General features: G+C 41.8%; 1 protein-coding gene across 5 annotated transcripts in view; it reads right to left on the minus strand.

Moving 5' to 3' along the window:
- Nucleotides 1-12,033: 12,033 nt before the first annotated feature.
- Nucleotides 12,034-27,968, minus strand: part of LOC119120063 (LARGE xylosyl- and glucuronyltransferase 2) — a 61,146-nt gene continuing 45,211 nt past the window's right edge. For all 5 annotated transcript variants that reach the window (XM_037246671.1, XM_037246668.1, XM_037246667.1 and 2 more), the window contains 5 exons: nt 20,550-20,713; nt 19,976-20,254; nt 18,574-18,720; nt 14,904-15,099; nt 12,034-13,368 (listed from right to left, as the gene is read on the minus strand). In XM_037246671.1, the coding sequence (XP_037102566.1) occupies nt 13,171-13,368; nt 14,904-15,099; nt 18,574-18,720; nt 19,976-20,254; nt 20,550-20,713 (984 nt within the window). In that variant the 3' untranslated portion in view covers nt 12,034-13,170. The remainder of the gene's footprint in view (nt 13,369-14,903; nt 15,100-18,573; nt 18,721-19,975; nt 20,255-20,549; nt 20,714-27,968) is intronic.

Here is a 27,968-nt window from a genome sequence, read left to right on the forward strand (position 1 = left end):
GTGTTTCTTATCCTCCCAGTGATAAGTTAAAGAGAAAGCATGGTTGTGGATAAAAACAACTTACTGGCTAACAGATGTTTTGGGTTATTACAAAAAGACAATGACAAATACTTTGTAAAATACAAATTATAAACAAACAATGTGCAGGATTTAGCAGACAGAAATAAATGTTTTATTGTCATGAAAGACACACATTTACTCTGTGTGACATGTTAATGTCCTTCTGCCTTAGGTCCCACTTCAAATTTGAAAGGTTGAACAGGTTGCATAGTTGTGTAGTGTTGAAAGACTTTGAAAGTGTCACTTTGACAACTACGGTCCCATTCAGAGGGTGGCATCAATGCACCAAAAGTTGTTTGCCAACCATTAAAAGATAGAAGAGGAAATAGAAGACAAAGAAGAACAAACACAAGAAGATAATGAAGGAGATGACAACAAAGTCAAAGGAAAAGCATTGATAGAAAACTGGATGCACTTTAAACCAGGATTGTACCTTCGCAAAAATGCAACAAAGGATTCTGGTTAAGTGAAGCAAAACTTTTAAGTAAAACATTTTGGCCTATTCAGCAGTTCAGTAGCAAATGAATGTAGGCTATTTGAAATATATGTATGTGTAAAGCTCCATCGTATGATGTAGGTAGATACTGGACACTATGATTTTATTTTTATTTTTCTGGTGAGGGGGGGGGGGGGGGGGGGTTCAGACTGACGATTTACGCACTAAAAGTGATGACCGAAGTGTTTCAAACAGAAATGATGAACTGACCTACAGTTTCGTTATGGTTGAAAAAAATGACGAACTTACGATGACGGAAGGTTGCCCTTGCCTCTGACGATTGTTAATGATGGACCGTCACAATTTAGTAAAATGCCCACCCTTGTTTTTACCCACAACTTTCAGTCGTCAAAACGTTATTGATTGATTAAAAAATATTTACCAGTCTCAGGAAGACTCCAATCTCTGTTTTTTTGCAGCCGTCATTGTACGCAATGGGCGTTACTGAATTCTGAATGGCAGAATGCACTTAGTGGAAAGGTGCACAAGCAGGGGCCTTAAAAATGGAGAATAGTGCAGGTTGGAAAATGTTCTTTTGTGCAGCCCTGAAACATCAGCGTAAATTTAACATACCAGTTCCTTGCTGCATTACATTTGTATTAAAACAAAACACATACGACATTGACAATAACTTCATGACAGACTAACAAAACATTGGTTGCACAATGATTACCTACGTGATGGTCCTTTACTTTCTGCTCCAATCTAAACAGGAACCACTATCACTAAGGGTGTATTCAGACCTGACTGTTTGGTCAACTTTAAAAGGACCAGGGTTCAATCCTCACGCTGATCCGGACCTTTTATGCAGGCGTGAATACACACATATGAATCCTGGTGCAGATTAAAGAACCGGACCGAGACTCGCTTTTTCAAGTAGTCTCGGTTCGTTTCCAAACGAACTCTGGTGCGGTTCGCTTCAGGTGCGAATACAAACAGCGTAGATCCGAACCAACAGCACAAATATGCAGAGCAGAGGACTCGCATGTTTTCCTCCATTTCTGGGTCTGTGCTCTGTGTGCCGCCTTGGTCATTGCTGTCCGATGGGAGCACAGATCGTCACAAGCATGGATGTGTTTACAAAATATACTTCACTTGCTAAATGTACAGTCTGAATAGGAACCGCATCAAACAAAAAAAAAATAAGTCCGCTTTTGGCCTGGACCAAACAAGCGGATTAAAGTTCTTTCTGGTCTGAAAACACCCTAAATGTGTTTTCCTGGAGACAAGATGAGTATTTCTTAAATGCTAATATGACAGGACGAAATGAAGCTTCATCATGGGAGTAGAAAACACTTCAAACTGGAAACATCCATTCGAGTATTTGGTCAAGGGTCATCAGAAGGAAACGGCATATATTGGTAAACAGACGATTTTTGAAAGTGGGTGGATTCTGAATGAAATAAGTTTGTTTTATCATTTTTGGATGTATTGTTAAAGCATTAGTAGATATTTGTAGATAGGGTTAAATATTGATCATTTTCAGTGTACAACCCAACCCAATTCATACGAGTATAACAAAACGGTCAGGGGGAACACGGGACAAAAAAGGTTGGAAACACTGGCCTACATTGTCAAGGTATGTACATCGAATTAACTTTGTATATGGTCATTTTCAGCAGAAGTGCACATTTTTGTCATTAGAGGATGCTGCGTTTCAATAAATTATATTTATATTGTACTTTACATTGTAAGAAAATCTCAAAGTGCTACAGAAACGCTTTTTTAAAAAGAAATCTCTTAACACCATTTTTAAAAGTGTCAACCAACTGCAGTGCTCTCAGGTGGACTGGTAGGACATCTACCAGGCTAGGGTGTTACTTCTCAAACACTATACAAATGTTGGTTCATTACCGTCAATATGGGGTCCAGCCGCTGTTTTTTTTAAAAAAAGAGGTCAACATATATTACTGTTCGACTTCCAAAGAAACAAAAGTACATGTACGATTAAACTTTAAAACAAATAGTACGAAAGCCATTCCCTTCCTCATTACCTTTTAAATAAATAAATAAATACCAGTGATTTTTTTAAGGGCTGACATTTAAGTACTGTCTTTCTATCCTAAATGGAACCTGCTTTCAAAGTCCATCCATCCATTATCTGAACCGTTTATTCAAGCATCACTATAATCTATGATACTACAGTGATGGATTATGATGGGACTACCACGATAATTGTTGTATCATTGGAGGCCAGTGTTTTCAAAAGTGACTAAACACTGCTGCCTCCTGTCCATCCTATGTAATTACATCATGATGATCATCAACACAAAAATTGAGGCATTTCAAAGTCAAAGTCTGCTTTATTGTCAATTTCTTCACATGTCAAGACATACAAAGAGATCGAAATTACGTTCCCACTATCCCACGGTGACAAGACATAGTACACAATATACATACAAGTAAACAACACAAACAGTAAAAACAAGAAGGCACAAACAATGAATAAATAAGAGTGATGAATAAATAATAAATTAATAAAATAAAAAAAATAAAATAAATAATTAACAATAAATAAGAGGAGCAAAAATGGAGCAAGTGTGCATACAGCAGACAGTCAGAATATAGCGCAAAACTACAGGACGCTACGGAGAAGGGGGGAGAGAGTTCAAGATCCTAACAGCCTGGAGTATGAAGCTGTTGGTGAGTCTGGTGGTGCGGGACCGCAGGCTCCTGTACCTCTTCCCAGAGGGCAGAAGATCAAACAAAGAGTGAGCGGGGTGACTCACATCACTCACAATCGTGGTCGCCTTGCGGGTGAGATGGGAGGTGTAAATGTCCTTCAGGGAGGGGAGTGAAGCACCAATAATCTCACCAGCCGTGTTCACTATGCGCTGCAGGGCCTTCATGTTGTATTCAGTGCAGCTACCAGCCCAAACAGCGATACAACTGGAGAGGACGCTCTCAATGGTGCCACGGTAGAATGTAGTCATGACGGCCGGAGGAGCACTTGCTCACCTGAGTTTCCGCAGGAAGTACAGGCGGCGCTGAGCTTTCTTTGCCAGTGATGCGGTGTTGGTGGACCAGGAGAGGTCCTCACTGATGTGCACCCCCAGGAATCTGGTGCTGCTCACTCTCTCCACCACAGCACCGTCGATGGTCAGTGTTGGGTGTGACCCTTCCGGAAGTCAACAACAATCTCCTTGGTCTTGTTGACGTTCAGCAGGAGGTTGTTGTCCCTGCACCACGCGGTCAGAAGGTCAACCTCCAACCTGTATTGAGTCTCGTTGCCCTTGGTGATGAGACCCACCAGAGTCGTGGTTGCTACTGTAAGTTGCAGTGCAGTCATGCGTCAGCAGGGTATACTAGTTTAATACTAGTTGTGAAATTCAAGACATATAAATATATGTTAGGTAATAAGATAGATAGATAGATAGATAGATAGATAGATAGATAGATAGATAGATAGATAGATAGATAGATAGATAGATAGATAGATAGACAGACAGACAGACAGACAGACAGACAGACAGACAGACAGACAGACAGACAGACAGACAGACAGACAGAGAGAGAGAGAGAGAGAGAGAGAGAGAGGGAGAGACAGACAGACAGTAGATAGATTTAGTGATCCTGAGGGGAAATTCAGTTGCCAGCAGTTAAATACTTAAAATACATAAACAGATAGACAATGTAAACATCAGACATGACAAAAACGATAACAAAAGAGAGGAAAGCAATATATTAGATTAAATAGTATAATAATAAATAATAAAATAGATCAAATAAATCAACAATAAACAGTATCATGACCGTGAACGCGCCCCTAACCCCCTCAACGAGTTAAAATGTCTCACGGCATGGAGAAGAAATGAACCCCTCAGCCTTTCTGTGGAGCAAGATGGTGTCAAAAGTCTGTCACTGAAGCTACTCCTCCGCCCAGTGACGGTGCTGTACAGTGGGTGGACGGGGTTGTCTTTGATGGACAGCAGCCTGGCCAACATCCGCTGTTCTGCCACAGACGCCAGATCAGGCAGCTCCATGCCTACATAGAACCCCCCCCTCCTCGATTCACTACCCTGGTTTACACTAAAGTCCACAAGGTTTACACTTAAAAAGGTTTACACCTAAATCCCCATTAAACAAGTGTCTGCTCTGTGGTAATCTTCCAGCAGAGCAAAACCTAACAAAAAATATTGTAAAAATAAAATAAATAAAAATATGGAAAATGTTTGAAATGTCTGCGATTGGCTGGCAACCGGTTCAGGGTGTCCCCCGCCTACTGCCCGATGACAGCTGGGATAGGCTCCAGCACGCCCGCGACCCCCGTGGGGACTAAGCGGTACAGAAAATGGATGGATGGATGGATGTTTGAAATGTTTTAAAATTTATCCAAACTTATTTTGCTGGTGCTTAGGGGCATGATAATGGCGTGCAGCTGCGGGCTTTTAAGAGCCACAAAATTGCTTCCTTATTCCATCTCATCTCATGCCGATGTGTAAGGTATGTCGGTGGTCAGTGCCCACAGAAAACCGAAAATACAACAAATCTGTTTAATCATTTAAAGAAGTACCACCCAACTGATTTTACACAAATCATGAAATTGTGAGCGGAGTCTCAAGTAACAAATTAAGATGAATTTGGGCATGGTGTGTGATAATGTGATGTGATGCTAAGGGGCAGTCAGGGTACGGTGTGGATGCAAACATTTATTCTCATGCACACAAATAAAACAAAAAGGTCAAATCCATCTGCTTCCCAGTTCAGGTAAAAAACAAATAAAAGAAACAGGAGGAATGTTAGAAGGATAAAGTTTGTTGAACTTGGTCAAAAGTCCATAAGGTCCCATGAACAGTATTTTTCAAAAAGTGAAGGCTAAGGTTATTCACATTACCTATATTTTGTATTTCAATTCATCCAAATTAATGCATTTTATGTTAGCTAATGAAAAATAGTTTGACAATTGGTGTTATCCAAACATTCTTTAAGTTATTAAATTGTAACAAACTAGTGTTGTTTGCTTATTAAAATATGACATGAAGATGTTCTGCTGTATCTTTATTGGATGCATTGTATATACAAATATCATATTAGAGACAGTAATAGGGGGACAGGTAAATGTTACACTGGTAAGCAACTGCCCTTGTTTTTTTACTGTAAATGAGTCAGAGCAAAGTTCGGTTCATAATGGTTCTTAGAAGATTTCAATTTTAGAAGCATCCTTGCACAAGATAATGAACTCGATCCTCATATAGTGTTGTCAGCAAAAGAGCTACTTTACTTGGATGGTACTATACACGCCATTAGCACTGTGTGAATGGGTGAATGAGGTAGCATTGTAAAAGCACTATGAGTAGCTTGAAGGTACAAAGGCATTATATAAATACATCCATTACCATTCACCAGCCTCTCTCCACAGATGTGGATCAAAGAATGCTTTTGGAATTAAGTGTGTTTCCCCCACTGATAGCCATTTCCTGTAAACACTCAGTCTATCAGTCTATCCTCTTGTAATTTTAACTGGTATACTAAAGGCGCCAGTGATCTTTTTGTGCATTGGCGTTTAAGTGTATATCCTGCTATTGCTGACCATAATTGACAACTAATCAAAACTATACTAGATTAAACCCTTATTATGGTACAAATAGGTTTTGATATTCCCCCTAGATTTTGAGACTCACTTTGAGTGAAAGGCAATTTAAAATAAAAATAGAATAGGCAACAACAAGCTGAATGGTACGGTATGCTAACGTTACATACACATATAAACAAGGAACTGAGAATGTGCCTGACGTAACATATTAAGAGTTATTTAAATAACTATAGCATAAATAACTTGCTTACAAGTTTATTGAACCATCCGCGTCACTCCAAATCAGGAAATCCAACAAAATCTTCATCCTCTGTGTCACTTATAAACAACTATGCTAACCCCGGAAGTAGAAGATGGAGCGTCAGTTGCAGTTCCAATTATTCCACAGGCCTAGAGCGGTTTAGTAATAATTATACATTTTATTTGTAAGGCGCCTTTCAAGGCACTCAAGGTTGCCGAACACACATAAAATAGCAGGCACAATGAAAAGAAAAGAGAGTCTAAAAGCAAAGAACATCTGCAGCAGAGTAATAAAATTAGACAAATGCCTGCCTAAACAGGTGGGTTTTGAGGTGGGATATGAACAGTTGGATGGAATCAATGTTTCTGTGTCCGGGGGGAGGAAATTCCAGAGGCGAGGGGCAGAGCAACTGAAGGCTCTGGCCCCCATAGTTGACAGACGAAATGGGGGGACAGTGAGGGTGATACTGGTTTAGTGTGAAAGTAACATGTGAATTGATAAAATGTGTTAATAATTTCCCACATAAGCCGCTCCCGAGTATAAGTCGCACCCCCGCCAAACTGACAGAAAACTGCGACTTATAGTTCGGAAAATACGGTGCTTTCAGTACTTAGTTGCTTCAGACGTAAGGCAATAAGCAATCTCAAAAGGTTCATCAGTATCGTAATGGTCCCGTAAGTACAGTAATGGCTGGAAGGTCATCATTTCATGAGATAAAACTGTTCATTGTCCTCAATGTCAAACAATAATTCTGTAAATATCAGAGAAACAGCTCCATAAGCATAATTTTCCTTTATTTGGTAAATATGAGGCAAAAACGTATAATATTTTTTTTTGGTGGTTTTGTGGTTTTGTGCTTTTGCGTTTTACCGTGCCTCTTGTCCACCCAAAGACATTTGGGATGGGCTCAAGCATGCCTGTGACCCTTTAGAGAATGGATGTATGGTTTACTTGTTTTTGTTTTGTTCAATTGTTTATGTTTTGCACTTCAGGGTCACTGTATTGTTTTGACTTATTGTTTGGAATGTACGATAAATAAAAAATAGAAAAGATGCAAACAACTTACTTTTTCATACATTGAAAATGACACCTTTGGCATTGAATTGTCCAATTCCTTCTTTTGGAATTTTGTTGCTAAAAAGGCCAGCAGACCCTTTGCACATTAGCCTCCATGACTGTCCGCACATACAAATGATTGACAGAGTATTGGTTATGCCCTCTACAGTTTGATGCAAAGTTATAAATATTCATCCATTCTGTGTACCACCTATCCACACTTGGAAGGTTTTGTGGAGGCTATCGCGGCGGACTTTCAGCTACCATGGCTCACTAGTCTAGGTTTGGTTACGTTCAAACGTTCTTGCTCTGTAGCTAACAACAGTTAGCCATCTCTCCCACTTCACTTTCCTTATTTAGAGCTAACTCTCGTGTGCTACATCTCTGGGATGTACTCGGTTCCACATTGTTGACGTTCCTCATATTCTCTTCCAATGAATGGCCAAAAATGCAGAAAGCAATCAACAACAGGTCTAAACAACATCCAATAGATAAAAATCAGGTGGTAAATTACAAACAGGATAAAAATGACCAGAGCTTGTGTAACAGGCTGAGACACAAAGGTGCCAAATTGACTTTCTTTGACTTCAATTGATCTTGAAACATATTCTCAATTGCAATCAATGCACCTGATCAAAAATTATCATTATTATTGATGCATTTGGAAGCAGAACTTTGCTATGGTAGGTTTTGTAATTGCTACGGAAATACAAAGCTTACAAGACTGACTTGTTAATTCTAGTGTTGCACTGTGGTGTGTACGGTATAAACAAGACTACATTATTACAAAGGGCAAGTTTATTTAAAGCACTGACATAGAAAAATAAGTGATTTGATTCAATAACAATAATAAATAGTGCCTGAGCTCAGGCCTTTTTTCTTACAATCAATATCCAGTTTCACAATACAGCAAAGGCACTACAGTATTGCTTTTAACATAATAAGCAACAAGTCGATGGATGGTCAATTGATGGTAGTAGTGTGGGACCAGGACTCTTCATAATTCATGTTCATGCATAATCCTCTCATAATGTTCCTGGTTAAGGCCCCTGCTGCATCTGCTTTGCTCAAGACCTGGATTTTTGTCTGTTCAGCTCTTGTATTAATTACATTAATGTGGGCAGAGAAAAATGTTATAGGTCATAAAACTAGAAAAAACAAAGAGGTTGACAGAGATGGACATAAAACACTCAACCTTCTTATCTCTTACCACATTTATAAAATGTACACATACAGTATTTTCTACACTATAAGTAACTAAACTAGATTAAAAGGCGAATCTTCATTGAATTTTTCATTTTAGAATTTTTTTCATATATAGGGCACACCGGATTAAAAGCTGCGATCGGCTGGCAACCGGTTCTGGGTGTCCCCCGCCTACTGCCCGATGATGGCTGGGATAGGCTCCAGCACTCCCGCGACCGCCGTGGGGACTAAGCGGTTCAGAAAATGGATGGATGGACGGATTAAAAGGCGCATAGAATAGAAGCTACTACCTCAAACTGGGGTTGACTAGGGTTGCGTTATCCATCCACTAGATGGAGCTGTGCTAAAAGGAATGTCAACCCAGTCAATGAGGTAAAAAAAAGTCCAACTCCCATTCCATATGAAAGTGACGTATGAAAGTTGGCTTCTTACTTGGTCCAGCAACCCCACCCATTTTTGATGGTCATAAACTTTCTTCAGTCTAAAAGAAAAAAGTGAGTGCGTGGCGTTGATGAGTAATGCGTTGATTAGCTTGTTAGCTTTGGCGCCGAGTTTGTGTATGCGCAGCCAAATGCTGCGGTGAGGGAGTGTGGTCACTGTCTATTGCGCATGTGCGGTTCACTGTGATTGCCTGCCGACAGGCTTACCTGTATGTCATTCAATCGATGAGATGGATTCTAGCCTATAGACAAAATGTTTTTTTTTTTTAAATGTCAAGCGATCAACCAGTATTAGCTTACTTCGGTGATGCCCCTGACTACGATTGCCGTAATGCTGAAAGCGATGCGACCTTGTAATTTACTAGTCATACTGAAACGTACTGAAACATTTTGGCAGAGCGCTGTGTACAACCAGTATGGATCAACAAATTCATCAACTGCTACATATATAAGGGGCTCTGCATTATAAGGCGCACTGTGGTTTTTTTGAGTAAATTATAAGCTTTTAAGTGAGCCCTATAGTGCTGAAAATACGGTACTATAACTAACTTAACACTACTAATCCCTATTAATTCTTTACTTACAGCAGACATTTAAAAAAAAAAGATACAACTTTGAGAGCGGATGTAAAATCAAGCAAGAGAATCTGTTTGCCGCGCACAAGTGCAGTCCTATATTATCTGGAGACCGAGTTGTACAAGTTAATGGAATTGATGGTGGAAAATAGTTTTAAAATAATTTTTCCTGGTCTCATTTTTCCCATCACAAAAACCTGGAATTTGATCAGGGGTGTGCAGACTTTCATATAGACTGTCTCAAAATTTTCTGCTGAGGGGATGAAGGGAATGTGACTTATCTAGGCAATTTTGTTTAGGATCATATTTATAGCTTATTGAAAGGTCCCAATGAAATACGTTCAGTTCTTAAAACTTGAATACATTTACTGCAGATGCAATATACGGCTCAGTCAGATTTCACCATCTTGCCTTTTGTTTCATAGTTTACATGGTGAGGGTATCACAACAAAAGCAACTAAACCTTATGAAATGGTTTCGATGGATTGTCTATTATGCTGTGTTGAATGTCTTAAGGCTAGCTTCTACATACTACCCAAATGCTGTTCTTTGACTTGACCATGTTACGGAATTGCTTTTGAGTACCATTCTTATTGTTCCTAGAAATTACCAACCACAGTGTTATCCTGTGGTCTAGGGAGGATCAGATCAAAATCATATGGTTCTTGGATCTTTGGATTATTGCAAGTGTCTCCAGCTACAGCGCTGCATGGAGAGACTGAACAACAAAAATGTTTTTTGTCTTCCTTTTCTTTGGGTGCGGAGCGGGGGAGGGGGCTGGAATACTGTTGTCGTCCACCAACAATTTACCCATCCATCCGTCCGTCTGTCCATCCATCCATTCTTTTTGTTTCAACGTACTGAGTGGAATCACTTCAAGAACGACTTATTGCCTTTCTCAGTTCTCAGTTTCTCAGCAAAGCTGTACATTGAATCCTCCCATCCACAAATGTTTTTATTTGTATCTCTACTGGGCCATCAAAACATGTCTTTACATGGAACTAGTCTGTGGTGCAAAAAAAAAAAAAAAGTTGGGGACCTCAGCCTAACAGTAACCTTTTTGGACAGAATATGCAAAAAGGCGCAAATGAAGCATTGAGGGGGTACGGTTTGGTACGAATGCTTTTTAAAAATGATGCGTGATGTACAGAGAATCAACACTTTTAGGACCAGTTTACAGCAGATTGTGAAAATAGTGAAAAGTGAAGTGCCCTCTTCAGGTATGCAACGAGACCTTTCCCCAAACGGAGGAGTTCAAGTATGTTGGGGTCTTGTTTGTGAAGTAATAATGGAGTGGGATATCAATGGGTAGATTGGTGCGACATCTAGCAACAGTGATGCAGACTGGGCTGTCATGTCACACTTCTGGACTGAACTTTCCGAGAACCACCCATACACAGTGAACAGCCAAAATGAGTTTCATCCACAAGATCTCTGGAGTGATCCTTAAGACCCTATCCCACTGAGTGGCAAAGGTGTACAAGCGTTTGTGAATGGAGTGAATATAACATTTTAGTCAGGGTTCGTTCAAGGTTGCAAACGGTCTCAAAGATGTTTGCCAGACATTCCACAACAGTTTTAAAGATTGCAAACAGAACATGGTCAATATTTCTTGGCAACAAAAGAAACTGTTTGCAACAATTAAAACTATTGGCAAATGCCCCCAGGGAACACACACAACATGCTGAAGAGAACTAATGTATGTCTCTCAATGGGCCTGGGAAAACCCTTAGGATGTCCCGGACAGAGTTGGATGAAGTGACCACGGAGAGGGAAGTCTGGACTTCTTGCTTAAGCGACTGCCCTCATGACCCAACCTTAGAGGCTATGACACTTCGAAACAACCAGTCATGAACCTCTCAAGAACCCTAGTTGTGTACAATGGTGCTATATGGAACCAAGGGTGATCTCTAAAACCAGAAGTGTAATACAACAATAAGAAGCATCTTGATTTTTTTAGAGTTCCATAGCCATTATATTTTATCCCTGACCTTTAGGAATCATTATTAGAACATCACCACGGTGTTGTGCTTTTGTGAAACCTTTATTCCTTTATTCCAGATTATTGCATGCCATCCATCCATCCATCCGTCCGTCCGTCCGTACGTCCGTCCGTCCGTCCGTCCGTCCATCCATCCATCCACCCATCCGTCTGTCCGTCTGACAAACGGATCGTCAGCCAGTCACAGGCCATTAAAACAAATTAATACCAAATACTGTAGTTGAAGGATGGGGGTAGAAACTACCTTTTGCGTGGGCATTAAACTGTTATTGAATCCCCAGATGGTCTTCACGGATTAAAAAATGAAAAATAAGGTTGACGGAAGAAAACATATTTCTCCTCCCCGGCCCAGATGTATAGGTGATGGGGTCGGCTAAATGTGAGAATGATTAATGTGTTATCCTGTAGTTAAAGTTTTATTTGCCCAATAATTACGAATATTTTGTAACACTTTAAAATAATGAACATGATATAATGATATAATGAACATGAAATAATGAATAATAATGAGTAATGAAACTGTGCAATACTGACTAGAAAACAAACAATTATCTAGTTGAATATGAAGCATTCGGTCCATTAGGCTAAAAATTTGTGTTCTGTTTTTATAAATGTGCTTTGCAATTTAAATTCCACTTAAAAATGGGTTCAGTAGATTACACATATCCAGTGAATTAGACATAATGCAAAATATACAGGTAACTAAGCACCATCTTATCGTTCGTACTATAACAGCTTCTGGACTGTACTAATTTTATTGTGAGTTGTTCCCAATCACTGCTGCTTTGTCTGGCTTCTTACTTCACCTGTAAGGATATAATTATACTTATTGTTCTTCATTTGTTCTGCAGAAGCTTAAGCAAATTCGCTGAGTGATTCATACATAACCAGACTAACTCTGATGAAGAGTATTAGCAGTGTGTGGCATCTATAGTATAGTATACACACACATGCAGACACACCCAGACAGTCCCTGAAGCTAAAAGATAGACTTAGATAATTAAACTGGCCTTGAATGGATCATATTTTAAAGGTCTCAAAAACAATAGTGAATTAACCATCTCTCACTTCTATAAATTAATCTGCTTATATTTAGAGTGTACATATGAAAATATTTAATATCTTACTAAATTGTGTACAAAGTCATAAGGTGTAAACATTTCCTCCACTCTGACTGACTTCCACAACCCAATTCACTTCGTCTAAATAACCCTCCAAACACCTCTGTGCTGCTTTGTTTGCTGTTCTTGAACTAGGTGTCCATGGGAATAGATTGGATCATGTCCACCTGGAATTTTCCTGATTGTCATTTTTGTTTTCAGTCACGCTTTCAAGCTAATTCTTTCAGTATCAAACCTGGATCAGACCAGTGAATCCTACACATCAGGATTTTACCATCATGTTGAACGTTCGCCTTGTCCTATCACAATAAGTCCAGCTCAGAGGCCCAACAATGTCTGGTAGGGGTATCAAACTTTACCATTGCATTGCAACTTGGTGCTGGCCATCGCAGAGCATCAAATCAATATATGTACGAGCTCTTTATGACTGACAGCATTGTTCAAATGTTCCTCTGAGCAGTGAGGTACTTGAGAGCAGCTGAGCCATACTTCCTGGACAAGTCTTGATGGAACTCCTCTTTCAGGGTCTTCAGGCAGTCGCGGTAGCTAGTGCTAGAACGAAACTTGGAGATGTCAAAACTTGGCGCATGGGGCATGTGGATCATGAATGCATTCGGTAGAACCATAAGGTCATACTCCTGAAAGGAAGACAAAATGATTATTATTAACTTAATCTGGCATTTATTGACCTTAATATTGTGTGAGTTTGTAGATATTTAGTGTTTGCAGTATTAATATGTCCTGTTAAAACAGAAGTCAGCCTGGAGTTTGCATTGCGAAACGTCATGTGATCAAGCCCATAAAACATGAATTGTGATGTTCAAAATGTAAACCCAAGGGCACTTTGACGTCTATTACATTCAACAGCAGGAAGCGGTGCAGCATAAAATATTTAACTCTTTGGCTGTTTGAAAACAGTTACCGTATTTTCCGCACCATAAGGCGCTTCGGGTTATAAGGTGCAGACTCAATTGTGGGGGGGTTTCTGTATTTATCCACACACAGGGCGCATCGCATTATAGGGTGCATGCATACCATGACTTACAGTGAACAAAAAAAAAAAAACGTCACGGAAGTAAGACAGTGACTTTGGTTGTATGAGTTCAATTGTACTTTATTCTACTATTTGACCATGTACTTTATTGTACTAACATTATTATTAGTCAATATTCATACGCAAATCAATCAAAGTCCTCTACTTCTGTATCCAAATTAAACAGTTGGGCAAATTTGCCATTAAACATGATAAGTTCCTGCTCAGCATTGTCTCGTCATTGTCACGTTGCTCTTCGGCAATGAATCCGGCTTTTCATAAAGCATGACTTGTGGCTCGTAAGCATGTCCAAATTGATCGTCTTTATTCATTAATGGCGGCAGAGGGACCTCTCTACGTATTACGTACAATCCTCTGATTGGTTTACAGCCCCGATCTACGTAAAACATAATGTCCTCTGATTGGTTCATCGGGTCTATATATTACGCGTGGCTCAGTGGAGCACTGGTTAGCACGTCCTCCTCACAGTTCGGAGGGTTCGAATCCACCTCGGGCCCTCCCTGTGTGGAGTTTGCATGTTCTCCCCGAACCTGCATGGGTTTTCTCCGGGCACTCCGGTTTCCTCCCATATCCCAAAAACAGGCTTGGTAGGCCGATTGAGCACTCCAAATTGTCCCTAGGTGTGAGTGCAGGTGCGAATGGTTGTTCGTCTCCGTGTGCGTTGCGATTGGCTGGCAACCAGTTCAGGGTGTCCCCCGCCTACTGATAGGCTCGAGCACGGCCGTGACCCCCGTGGGGACAAGCGGTATAGAAAACATCCCTGTGTAGAGGAAGCCACACAACAACATTTATAGATTTTGGAATTTGGACCGCACAAACGGTGCACCTTATTAAAAGGTGTGCATTGGTTTTTGAGAAAATTAAAGGGTTTTAAGTGTGCCTCATGATGCGGAAAATACGGTAGAATAATTCTTAATCCGAAGATAATATTCATCAGAATACCGTGTTTTGAGTAGTGGGGGCACTCAGAACATATTACTGCAAATATTTTTTTTCTATTGACTTCTGCTTTAATAACCCGACAAGTTCAAACAACAGGCTGAAATGCATCGTTCATCTTATGCAGCGATATGAAGTACGGTGCGCATTACAGACTTTAAAAATTGTGTTGTACAGTACCTGTGCGTCTAGCTCTATTATATGGGAAACCTTGTTCCAGCCAAAGCCCACAAAGCGCTGATCATATTCCGGACAATGTCGTTTCACTACAACATAAGGTTCAAAATCTGCCTCCCAGTCAACTTTATATGGTGTGGTGGCTGTCCTCCATTTAGCGTAGTTGGTAGGAGCGTGGCCTTTAGGCCACACATGGTACCTGCAGATACAATAACTCATGGTGAAAAAATGTGTTGAAAATTGCTTTACCAGGTTATCTTAACAGGTTCCTAACCTAAAGTGTTCTTTATAGTGCTCATTGTATTTCATTATGTTACCTTGACTTGGCATTCACAGAGTTCCTTGTGGTTGGAGGATGGACGACGGGTTACCGTTCATGTATGTCATGTGATTTTTGTTATCTGAGCCATTGTCGTTACTTTATGCTGTGTTTCTGTGATCTTTAATATAAATATTTATATATATTGCACTAACACCAATGGCACATTGTGGATTTATTACACTTTCTCCAGGTATAGAGAAAGGAGCTCAAAAAGTGAGTATGGTTAATCTATCTTTCATGAATCACTTTCACACTGTGGGAATAAATCCAAGATGAACACATTATGCACTTACTAGTTCCCTTAATCTAAAATCTTTGATCCCTTCTGAAACTAAGAAAGATACCCACCATCTTAGTAGACAGACACAGGAAGCTTCAACACATCCTATAAATAAATGTCTTTGATTGCATCATATAAAGTCTATAATGTCCACTCATCTACTAGGTCAAGTAAATCCGAGCTAGCATAATGCCAAGTTCTTTATGCAGAATTTATTAACAACGACCATTCAGTCTCAAAAGCAGCTGTGTGGCTTTACACTTTGCCTCAAATGACTCAAATGACTAAACAGCTGTGGTTCTAACAGACTTGCAAAACTGAATAGCCAAAGGAAATAATAAAAATCTTCAATAATTTAAATAACAATCGTACATGCATACTGTCACCCAGAGTCAAATGTAAGAAACAGATCGAGTGAGGCGTGACTAATGTTGAGAATAATTCAATAAACCCTCAACAGTGCATTTTGAATCTGCCTCTCTCCTTTGTCTAGAACTTCTTGATTATTCCCAAACAATGAGTGGATGAAACAACCTCAGTCAAATGTTACTACCGTATTTTCCGCCCTAAAAGGCGCACCGGGTTATAAGGCGCACCTTCAAAGAACGGCCCATTTTAAAACTTTGTCCATATATAAGGCGCACCGGATTATAAGGCGCATAAAATAGAAGCTATACTGCATCAAACTGAGGTTGACTAGGGTTGCGGTATGCATCCACTAGCCAATAACCAACGAGCCCTCTGTAAACAATCGCGTTTCTCAAACGATCTCCTATAAAATGATCAGAACTGACTAAAGTTCGATCTAACGCATTGGTACTACTTACCTATGTTTCCCTTCCATATCGATCCGTAGATTTACTCGAAACATTAACAGAGCAGCCTATTTTGACATGAAATAGCCTGGTACGTATAGCAGCTATCGCAATAGCATTACCCATCCGCAAAGTCTCACGAGCCTCAGTTCGCAATCTCCCATGAGCCTCAGCAAAGTGTAAACAATCGCGTTTCTCAAACGATCTCCTATAAAATGATCGGAACTGACTAAAGTTCGATCTAACGCATTGGTACTACTTACCTATGTTTCCCTTCCATATCGATCCGTAGATTTACTCGAAACATTAACAGAGCAGCCTATTTTGACATGAAATAGCCTGGTACGTATAGCAGCTATCGCAATAGCATTAGCCATCCGCAAAGTCTCACGAGCCTCAGCTCGCAATCTCCCATGAGCCTCAGCAAAGTGTAAACAATCGCGTTTCTCAAACGATCTCCTATAAAATGATCAGAACTGACTAAAGTTCGATCTAACGCATTGGTACTACTTACCTATGTTTCCCTTCCATATCGATCCGTAGATTTACTCGAAACATTAACAGAGCAGCCTATTTTGACATGAAATAGCCTGGTACGTATAGCAGCTATCGCAATAGCATTAGCCATCCGCAAAGTCTCACGAGCCTCAGCTCGCAATCTCCCATGAGCCTCAGCAAAGTGTAAACAATCGCGTTTCTCAAACGATCTCCTATAAAATGATCGGAACTGACTAAAGTTCGATCTAACGCATTGGTACTACTTACCTATGTTTCCCTTCCATATCGATCCGTAGATTTACTCGAAACATTAACAGAGCAGCCTATTTTGACATGAAATAGCCTGGTACGTATAGCAGCTATCGCAATAGCATTAGCCATCCGCAAAGTCTCACGAGCCTCAGCTCGCAATCTCCCATGAGCCTCAGCAAAGTGTAAACAATCGCGTTTCTCAAACGATCTCCTATAAAATGATCGGAACTGACTAAAGTTCGATCTAACGCATTGGTACTACTTACCTATGTTTCCCTTCCATATCGATCCGTAGATTTACTCGAAACATTAACAGAGCAGCCTATTTTGACATGAAATAGCCTGGTACGTATAGCTGCTATCGCAATAGCATTAGCCATCCGCAAAGTCTCACGAGCCTCAGCTCGCAATCTCCCATGAGCCTCAGCAAAGTGTAAACAATCGCGTTTCTCAAACGATCTCCTATAAAATGATCGGAACTGACTAAAGTTCGATCTAACGCATTGGTACTACTTACCTATGTTTCCCTTCCATATCGATCAGTAGATTTACTCGAAACATTAACAGAGCAGCCTATTTTGACATGAAATAGCCTCGCGGGTACAACAGCTATTCGGTGACGCCCCCTGACTACAGTTGCCGTAATGCTGGGAAGCGATGCGACCTTGTAATTTACTAGTCGTACTAAAACGTACTGAAACATTTTGGCAGAGCACTGTGTACAACCAGTATGGATCAACAAATTCATCAGTTGATCCATATATAAGGCGCACTGGCCTATAAGGCGCACTGTCGGCTTTTGAGAAAATTTTAGGTTTTTAGGTGCGCCTTTTAGGGCGGAAAATACGGTACTTAGTTATAATTGAATACCTGGTGCTGCTTTTGGTGCAGTGGTTTTTAACCTGGGTTTAGTCGAACCCTAGGGGTTCGGTGAGTCAGTCTCAGGGGTTCGGCAGAGCCTCCACTGCGAAGGTCTGAACACACCTGAATTATTGTGTAAATTCGTGATGACGAATACCTGAACTGGTCTCACAAAGGCAATAGCAGAAGTCACACTGATTTGCAGGTATGTAATTTGTTTTGAGTTCATGCATTGTGTTGGTTATGTTCTTTGAACAAGGTGATGATCATGCATGGCTCATTTTGTGCACCAGTAATAAATAAAGATTGATGTCTTGAATTTGAAAATTATAATTTGTTCACTAAAGAGGGTTTCGGTGAATGCGCATATGAAATTGGTGGGGTTCGGTACCTCCAATAAGGAACCACTGTTCTGGTGGCATATGCTGTCCTTAGTGTTCTATCAAAACATTTATCGTTCAAAACCAATGAAAATACTAATGGAAATGTTGAATTATGTTTGGCATTACAGTATTAATAGATTACCTCAAGTAGAGCATCAGAATTTATGTGGAACAATTCCAATTAACAGGTGTAAGGGAATTGTAGAGAAGATTTTATCGTTGAATACTGACAACATCTTGTATTCACATTCTTATACAGTACCTGAAGGTGTAGAGTGTCCCCATGTCCAGCATGGAGAGAAGCTCTGTTTTAGATTTGGGGAAGGACAAGCGATAACGCAGTGTCTCGAAAGCTGGAACCACAAGAACCTTCTTGTTGTTTGCCATGTCGAATTGTGTGATAGTTTTTCTGGGCAGAGAAAATAAATAGATCAACATTCAACAATGTTGGTTGTTGCACTTGCTTTAATGCATAATGTCATGATGTTTTACTTGCAAATGAGTAATTTCACTGAGTCATTTCACACTTACAGGTAGAATGTGTAGAATTTAGTGCCATCTAATGGTGAACTCATAGAATGCAATAACGAGAGGTGGATATTCTGTCCCAGGAACGGAAAAGGTTCGTCCATTTTACAGACGAGGCACAACCATTGAAATTTGTCTTTACATTGACATCATTCTTTAGATGAAGTACATTTTATTTCAATATAGTATGTATTACAATATTATTCAGACAAAAAAACATGCCCAATTTGCTCTTTTATCCAGTGAAACGAACGTCCCTCATACTAGGTCTTTATGTTAAGGAGTTTCCACAAGCACTTAATGGAAGTGAGGTCATAGATGATAGTGGCCACACATACCTTTTCTCCTTTGTACCCAAAGGTTCAATTATTATATTTGCAGCGTGGGATGATTTGTTGTTTATATTATTATTATTATTCATATTTTAATGCTTTGTTTAGTTCTTTTTAAAATATGACAGGAATTGGTCAGTTACAAACTCCTCATACTTTGTAGAGCTGACCATCTCCATCCCCATTATTCCAGCATAAAACATTACTAACTAAAAAATCTCTTTGCCAACGTCATAGCCTTTTTGGGACATGCTGTCCATCCACCTTGTCCATCTGGACCATCCATCGGCTCATTTGTACAAAATAAAACCCTGATAAATGGTATTTGTGGGATGCCAGCTTGATCTGTGCTTAGCACGTTAGTAAAACCTCAGTTGCAGTAACCTCATATAGAGTGCTGACTGCTTAGCGGTTTCTAGTTCAATGGTCAGCGCTCTGCACTCCCAAGCCAGTGATGGTGGGCTTGTGAGATCAAGCCCGTATTTGACCAAGGGTATGACAACTTTGTATATTCACTGTACTAGTGGAGATATAGCTCAATTTCTTACTTTGGGAAGATTTAAAGAGTGTAGAGACATTCTCAGACCGACAACAAATCAAAGCAGCTGTTGGAAATTCCAATTACAACATGTCGCCTCAAGTTAAATAACCCCGTAGTGTTATTACACAATGACTACTCAAAATAAGAATTTAACTCAAATGAACAGTGCGTAACTAAGCGGGACTGTGAGATGACCAAGCATTTCATAGGATATTGTGAATAGGTGGGTGTAATATAGCAGATTGGAAGTCAGCTAGTCTTACCTGAGATAATCATAGAGACCATACATTGGTAAGAAGTCCACATCCGTCAGGAAAACGTAGGGAGTGTTTGCATTCTTCAGGGCAACATTCCTCACCAGGTTGACAGGGTAGAACTGTCCCTCCTTATAAACAATATGATAGCCAACGTTCTTTCGGTTTTTCAGAACCTCTGAGGCTTGAGCATAGCGGAGGAACTGTTGAGCTTCTGCATCAGACATATATAGCGCCAGACTGATGGGCCCTTCCCAGTGCTTGCAAATGGCCTCCAACATCTGCAGCCTTCAGACAAAACGAAATTTTATTCAGATGGATCATAATGCCGATAGGTTAGGTACAGTATATTAGTTAGCATGTACTAACATGTATGTATGGAATAGCAGCAACAAGGATATGAGGGGTACAACTAAGGTTACGTAACTCATGATGTCAACACAAATGCACACTCATTGATGCTTTGCGATATGTAGATGTTTTTCACTCGGTCAAATGTTTTATCCAGATTTTCTTGATATTCTTCTTCTAACTGTTGCAATGAAAATAAAAATGAAAAATAAAATGTCTTTATGGCAGGTACCTATCCATAGAAAGTTGAGCTACAAGAGTGACATCATTCCCATCCTCTGTGGGTGTATATTCATACTGCAGGAAGTAAAGATGGACCCTGTGAACGGTGAGTCGCTCACGGCGGAAGTCATAACACTGATCATCCTCATCCAGCTCCTCCAGAGCAGTCTGCAACTGAAGATAAATTAACTTTTGTTGAAACAGTTTCAAGTAACTGCGATCGAGCGAAAAACTTTAGAAATGGATTAATATATTCTGGTCAGACACAACATGCAACTGTTTGCCGCTCATATGAGGGAGAGTATTACAATAGTGAAGTCTACTGCAGATGAAAGCATAGAGGAGATTCTCCTGGGCTGCTTGGGGCACTCACACTTTGAATGTTTTTCAGATGGTAGAAGGTTATTTTAGTGATAGATTATGACTGCTGAGAGTCAGATACAAATCTACCAGTACACCAAGATTTCAGAGAGGGATGTCCAATATTTTTTTTCAAGCAGATACCAATACATTCCTGTTTCACAAGACAGATATTTTTTTTCATTTGTGTTTATGCAGAGTTAAAAGTACTTCCTGGACAACTCGATAGACATCGTCAAATATTTGTCCAAAATATCTGCCCTTGCTCTCTCAGGATTCTCAGGAGTCCATTGTCAGAAATGATTTCTGAACTGATTTATTTTCATGTTTGTAAATATTAAGTTTCCAATTAAAGTTAATTGATACTTGGTTGGAATTTTTTTACAACTATTGAGAGGATTGTTTTATTTAGACTTAGACTTAGACAGAACTTTATTGTCATTTTGTCAACACTAGGTGTGTACAAAACGAAATTTCGTTGCATACGGCTTTCAACAATGTAGTGGTATTTCGGCTGGTTAAAAAAAAAGTGACATTCTATATAAAAATATGAAATAAGATAATTATAAAGTACAAAGTGCAGCAGTGATAAAGTATGTAAACAGTGCAGGAGACAAAAGCAGTATTTACAAGTGTGCAGAGGAATGCTACGTTTGAATGTTCAACAGTCTGACGACAGCAGGGAAAAAACTATTGCAGAACCTGGTGGACCTGCAGCGGATGCTGCGAAACCTCTTCCCAGAGGGCAGCAGGGAGAACAGTCCATGGTGGGGGTGTGATGGGTCACTGATAATATTACGGGCTCGGGACACGCAGCGCTGGGATGACAAGTCCTGAATGAAGGGAAGAGGAGCCCCGATGATCCTCTCTGCTGTCCTCACCACTCTCCTCAGGTTCTTCCAATCGGAGGCGCTGCAACCTCCACACCACACCGAGAGACAGCTTGTCAGAATGCTCTCTATGGTGCTTCGGTAGAACGTCCTCATGATGGGTGGGGGCAGGTGGGCTCTCCTCATCCTCCGCAGGAAGTACAAGCGCTTCTGTGCCCTCTTGACCAGTGTTGTGGTGTTCACAGTCCAGGTGAGGTCGTCTGTGATGTGGACTCCCAGGAATTTAGTGCTGCTGACCACCTCCACAGCTGAGCTGTTGATGATCAGTGGAGCGTGGTGAGGCTGGTTCTTCCTGAAGTCGACGATGATCTCCTTCGTCTTCTCCACATTCAGGATCAGGCTATTTTCTCTGCACCAGCCCACCAACTGCTCCACCTCCTCTCTGTAGTCCAGGTCGTTGTTGTCCCTGATGAGGCCCACCACCGTTGTGTCGTCTGCAAACTTCACGATGTGATTGGTGGTGAACCTGGGGGCGCAGTCGTGTGTCATCAGGGTGAACAGCAGGGGGCTCAGGACGCAGCCCTGAGGGGAGCCTGTGCTGAGGGTGATGACATCTGAGGTGTTCTGTCCGACCCGGACTGACTGAGGTCTGTTGGTGAGGAAGTCTAGCAGCCAGTTCCGAAGGGGGGTGCTGAAGCCCAGGTGTTCCAGTTTTTCCACCAGATGTTGTGGAATGATGGTGTTGAACGCTGAGCTGAAGTCCAGGAACAGCAACCGCACGTGGGTGTTCCTCTCCTCCAGGTGAGCCAGGCTCAGGTGAAGAACGGAGGAGATGGCATCCTCAGTGGAGCGGTTCTGCCTGTAGGCAAACTGGAACGGATCGAATGTTGGGGGGAGTCTGGAGACGATGTGATCTTTGAGCAGCCTTTCGAAGCACTTCATCATGATGGGAGTCAGTGCCACAGGTCTGTAGTCATTCCATGAGGTGATTTGAGGTTTCTTCGGCACCGGAATGATGGAGGCAGCCTTGAAGCACACTGGCACTTTGGCTTGGTCCAGCGAGATGTTAAAAATGTCTGTGATGACACCAGCCAGCTGGCCTGCACATTCCTTGAACACCCGCCCAGGTATGTTGTCGGGGCCTGGGGCCTTACGTGGGTTGACTCTTCTCAGAGTCTTCCACACGTCGGCTGAGTCAAGGCAGAGGGCCTCCTCTTCCTGGTGGGGAACAGTTTTAACTGCAGGAGTGCTGTTTAGTGCCTCAAAACGCCCAAAGAAGTTATTTAGACCATTTAGGAAGTCAGCATCAACCTCACCCACCGGGGGGGAGGGTAAGTTGTAGTCCGTGATCGCCCGTATGCCTTGCCACATACTCCTGGTGTTATTGGCGTCGTGGAAAAAATCCTGAATTTTCCGACTGTGGCTTCGCTTCGCTAGCCTGATGGCACGGTTCAAGTTGGCTCTCGCTGTCCTCAGTGCCTCCTTGTCGCCAGACGTGAAGGCTGAGTTCCGTGCTCGTAGCGTATGACGTACATCCTCAGTCATCCAGGGTCGTTGGTTGGCTTGGGTGATGATGTTCTTAGTGGTGCTGACGTCCTCGGAGCATTTGTTGATGTAGGCTGACACAGTCATGGCGTACTCATCAATGTCGATCTGATTGTCATATGTTGCTGCTGATTTGAACATGTCCCAGTCAGAGCACTCAAAGCAGTCCTGGAGTGCCTCCATGGCCCCCTCAGACCACACCCTCACCTGCTTCACTGTGGGTTTTGCTCTGATCAGCAGGGGCCTGTATGCAGGGGTTAGCATAACAGATAGGTGGTCTGAAGAGCCGAGGTGGGGGCGGGGGGCTGCTCTGAATGCATCCTTTATATTGGTGTAAACCAAGTCCAGAGTGTTCTCTCCCCGAGTTGGAAAATCCACGTGTTGGTAAAAATGAGGGAGAATAGTCTTCATGCTAGCCTGGTTGAAGTCCCCAGCAATGATGAAAACCCCCTCTGTGTGCGTGGATTGCAGCTCACTGATTGTCCGATAGAGAACCCTCATGGCCTCTTTAGTGTTAGCGCTAGGAGGCACGTACACAGCCGTGATGCTAACAACAGTAAACTCTCTGGGCAGGTAGAAGGGTCTGCAGTTAACAGTCAAAAGCTCGATGTCCGAAGAGCAGAAGCTGGCGACAGATCTAGCATTTTTGCACCAGTTGTTGTTGATGTAGACACACAGCCCACCTCCTCGGGATTTACCGCTTAGCTCGCTGTTTCTGTCGGCGCGGAATGTAGCGAGCCCCTCCAGGCTAACGGCGTTGTCCGGCATTGATGAGTTCAGCCATGTCTCCGTCGGGATGAGAGCGCAGCAGTTTCTAACTTCCCTCTTTGAAGAGAGTTCCAGTTTTAGATGGTCCATTTTATTATCCAGTGAGCGGACGTTGGAGAGGAAGATGGATGGAAGCGGTGGTTTGTAGGGGTTAGCTCTAAGCTTAGCCGTTAGCCCACCTCGACAGCCGCGCTTTTGCCGCCGGTCACACCGCCTACGCTTACTCCTCCTCCGGCGTGTGCTGCCCGGCGAGCCCGCTGCGTCGTGAGCTTCTGGGGCTAGCGCCCTAAGCACTCCGAGGCTACGCAAACAGACTAGGGTAGTTGTGGCTACGAGTCCGAAAACACTCGATGACCGTACCTCCAGCAGGCGCTGGCGATCATACACTAATCTACTGGATGGATAAACTAAACTTTGTGTTGTTTGTAGTGTCCTAGGCGACATATTTTGTGAAAATCCTCGTCGATTGCTGAGACTCGTAACGGCCGCGGCCAACTGGGGCGCCGCCATCTTGGAATTATTTCTTACTTTAATGGTCAAATTCCATATAGTCTATATTTTCAACTGCATGATTTGCAAATCATTTGAATCAAATATCAGTACAGTACATAAATGAATAGCAGGTGTACTTTAAATATTATTTATAGTTAAAATTTTATTTAAATTACATTTTGTTGCTATATAATCCATTTATCTCGGTGGATCACAATAATCCAGATTTCTTTTATACCAAAAAGTGAGGCCATGGAAAACAACTTTCGGACGGCTTCTCTGGTCCACCTTCCAAAGTCTCAGAATGGAGAAGCAGTGCACCGCTAACACTGTGTGTAGTGGAGATGGAATGCTGCTGACCTCGACTCGGGACGTCGTGGGTTGGTGGGGAGAATACTTAGAGGACCTTCTCAATTCCACTGACACACCTTTCATTGAGGCAGCAGAGCCTGGAGACTCTCGAGTGGACTTTCTGGGGTTGAAATCACTGAGGTGGTTCCAAAGGTCCTCGGTGGCCCCAGGGGTGAATGAGATCCACCCGGAGTTCCTAAAGGCTCTGGATGTTGTGGGGCTGTCCTGGCTGACATGCCTCTACAACATAGCGTGGACATCGGGGACAGTGCCACTTGATTGGTTGATAGGGGTGGTGGTTCCTTTCTTTAAGATCGAATACCGATCGCAGTGTATTCCAACTACAGAGGAAACACACTCCTCAGCCTACCCGGTAAGGTCTATTCACGAGTGGTGGAGAAGAGGGTCCGTCAGGAGGTAGAATCTCGGATACTTTGTACCGTATCAGTATTGGCGATATTGGCACCAGTAATTACTTGGTATCGATCGATACCAAAATCACAGGTATCGCACAGCTCTATTTGAAACTGTTAGTTGTGCATGAGATAACTTATGCTTGAACTTCCTCACATTTGTATTTATTCATCTTCTTTTCATCATATGTGAAGTCAACAATTTGGGATTTATAACATTCCTTTTTCTAATCTTATTCCGTGTTAGATAGTATTTCTTAAAACTCAGTAAGTGTACTATTACATTGATCATATGTTTAAACATGAAAAAGTTAGGAAACTGTCACGTGCCCGCTCCTCCAGTACACTTGTCAGCACCCTGCCGCTACGCCGGGGTGTCAATCGTGAATTGTAAATTGTTATTTATGTTATAGTTATTTGATATATAGTTTATATATAGTTATATAGGCCTGTGGAATAACTGGAACCGCAATTGACGATGAGTCTGAAGTCAGCGCCACATGTTTTTCCCGAATCAGCAGTGGCGTTGTTTACACTGAGGACGAAGATTTTGATGGATTTAATGATTTGGAGTGACACGGATGGTTCGATAAAATTGTTATTTATGTTATAGTAATTTGATATATAGTTTATAAATTGTTATATAGGCCTGTTGAATAACTGGAGCCGCAACTGACGATGAGTCTGACGTCAGCGCTGCATGTACTTCCGGAGTCAGAGGCGGCGTTGTTTACACAGAGGATGAAGATTTTGATGGATTTAATGATTTGGAATGACACGGATGGTTTGATGAAATTGTTATTTATGTTATAGTTATTTGAAATATAGTTGATATATTGTTATATAGGCCTGTGGAAAAACTGGAACCGCAACTGACGATGAGTCTGACGTCAGCGCCGCATGTACTTCTGGAGTCAGCAGCGGCGTTGTTTACACAGAGGATGAAGATTTTGATGGATTTAATGATTTGGAGTGACGCGGATGGTTTGATAAGATTGTTATTTATGTTATAGTTACCAGCTCAGTGGCCTAGTGGTAGAGTGTCCGCCCTGAGACTGGAAGGTTGTGGGTTCAAACCCCGGCCGGGTCATACCAAAGACTATAAAAATGGGACCCATTGCCTCCCTGCTTGGCACTCAGCATTAAGGGTTGGACTTGGGGGGTTAGATCACCAAAATGATTCCCGAGCACGGCACCGCTGCTGCTCACTGCTCCCCTCTCCCCCAGGGGATGGATTAAAATCACACGGGGGTGGGTTAAATGCAGAGGACAAATTTCACCACACCCAGATGTGTGTGTGACGATCATTGGGACTTTTTTTTTTCATATATAGTTTATATATAGTTATACAGGCCCGCGGAATAATTGGAACCACAACTGACGATGAGTCCGACGTCAGCGCTGCATGCACTTCCGGAGTCAGTAGCGGCGTTGTTTACACAGAGGACGAAGATTACAATGGATTTAATGATTTGGAGTGACACGGATGGTTTGATAAACGTGTTATTTAGTTATTTGAATAACTGTTAATGTTACGTCAGGCACGTTCTCAGTTCCTCGTTTGTATTTATGTAATGTTAGCGTACCGTATCGTTTAGCCTGTTGTTGCCTGTTCATGTCTGTTCTTGGTGTTGTATTTTGTCAATTAAAGTCCCCCCAAAAATGCGACTTGTACTCCGGTGCGACTTTTTTTCTTCTTTATTATGCATTTTATGGCTGGTGCGACTTGTACTCCGGAGCGACTTATAGTCCGGAAAATACGGTACATTTATTGTGATCAGTTTATATGCATAATACACTTAAATTAATGTTAAAGTCAAAAAAGTCAAAGTCTGCTTTATTGTCAATTACTTCACATGCCAAGACACACAAAGAGATCGAAATGAGTGTGTTGTTGAAATTGCACATACTTTTCCTTAAATCTCTTAGCTTGTTCATAATATATTTAGTAAAATGGAAATTCATTTGAAGAAAATTGTGGACTTATGATTAGTTCTATGTAATTTTGCAATGAGTTGTACTGGTCTGGCCCACTTGAGATCAGATTATACTGTAACCAAAATGAGTTTGACACCCCTGCTCTACGCACATCGTTCACAGACACACCCACGTACTAATCAGCGTTCATTGCTCATCACCGACACCTGCTCTCGGCTCATTATCTCCACTACTTAAGCACAGCTCTCGAGATGCGCGTTGTCAGTCTGTCCATGATGCTGCCTGTTTGCCTGTTGTTCTCCGACAGACTCCCGTTGCCGACCTTGCCCGTCTGTTTGCCCGACCATTCCTGCACGCTGCCCGGCCTGGCCCACTGCCTATCCCTGACCACGTCTCTGGCTCCTGCTTGCCTGTCTGATCGTTCCGCTCCGAACTCTGTCTGGTCTGACCTCCTACCTGTCCCCAAACACGAACTCGCCTTGTCCTTGTCTGGCTCAGCGTCGCTCGACGCCTGCTTGCCTATCAGCTCGTCTGCCTGCCCGCTTGCTCTCACTCCGCAAGCCACCAGCTGTGTTCCGGCACCAGTCGTCGGCTAGCCTTGCTGCTGCTGCACCTGCTCGACCAGCGCTCCAGCCGTTTCCCTCTATTCAAAAAACAAAGTCTCATGCTGCACTTAATTGCTCTGCCTGGTCTGTCACAGAAACCTCTCTCCCCCATGGAATATAATGTGAA

Source organism: Syngnathus acus, chromosome 3 (genome assembly GCF_901709675.1).
Source record: "Syngnathus acus chromosome 3, fSynAcu1.2, whole genome shotgun sequence".
Taxonomy (NCBI): Eukaryota; Metazoa; Chordata; class Actinopteri; order Syngnathiformes; family Syngnathidae; genus Syngnathus; species Syngnathus acus.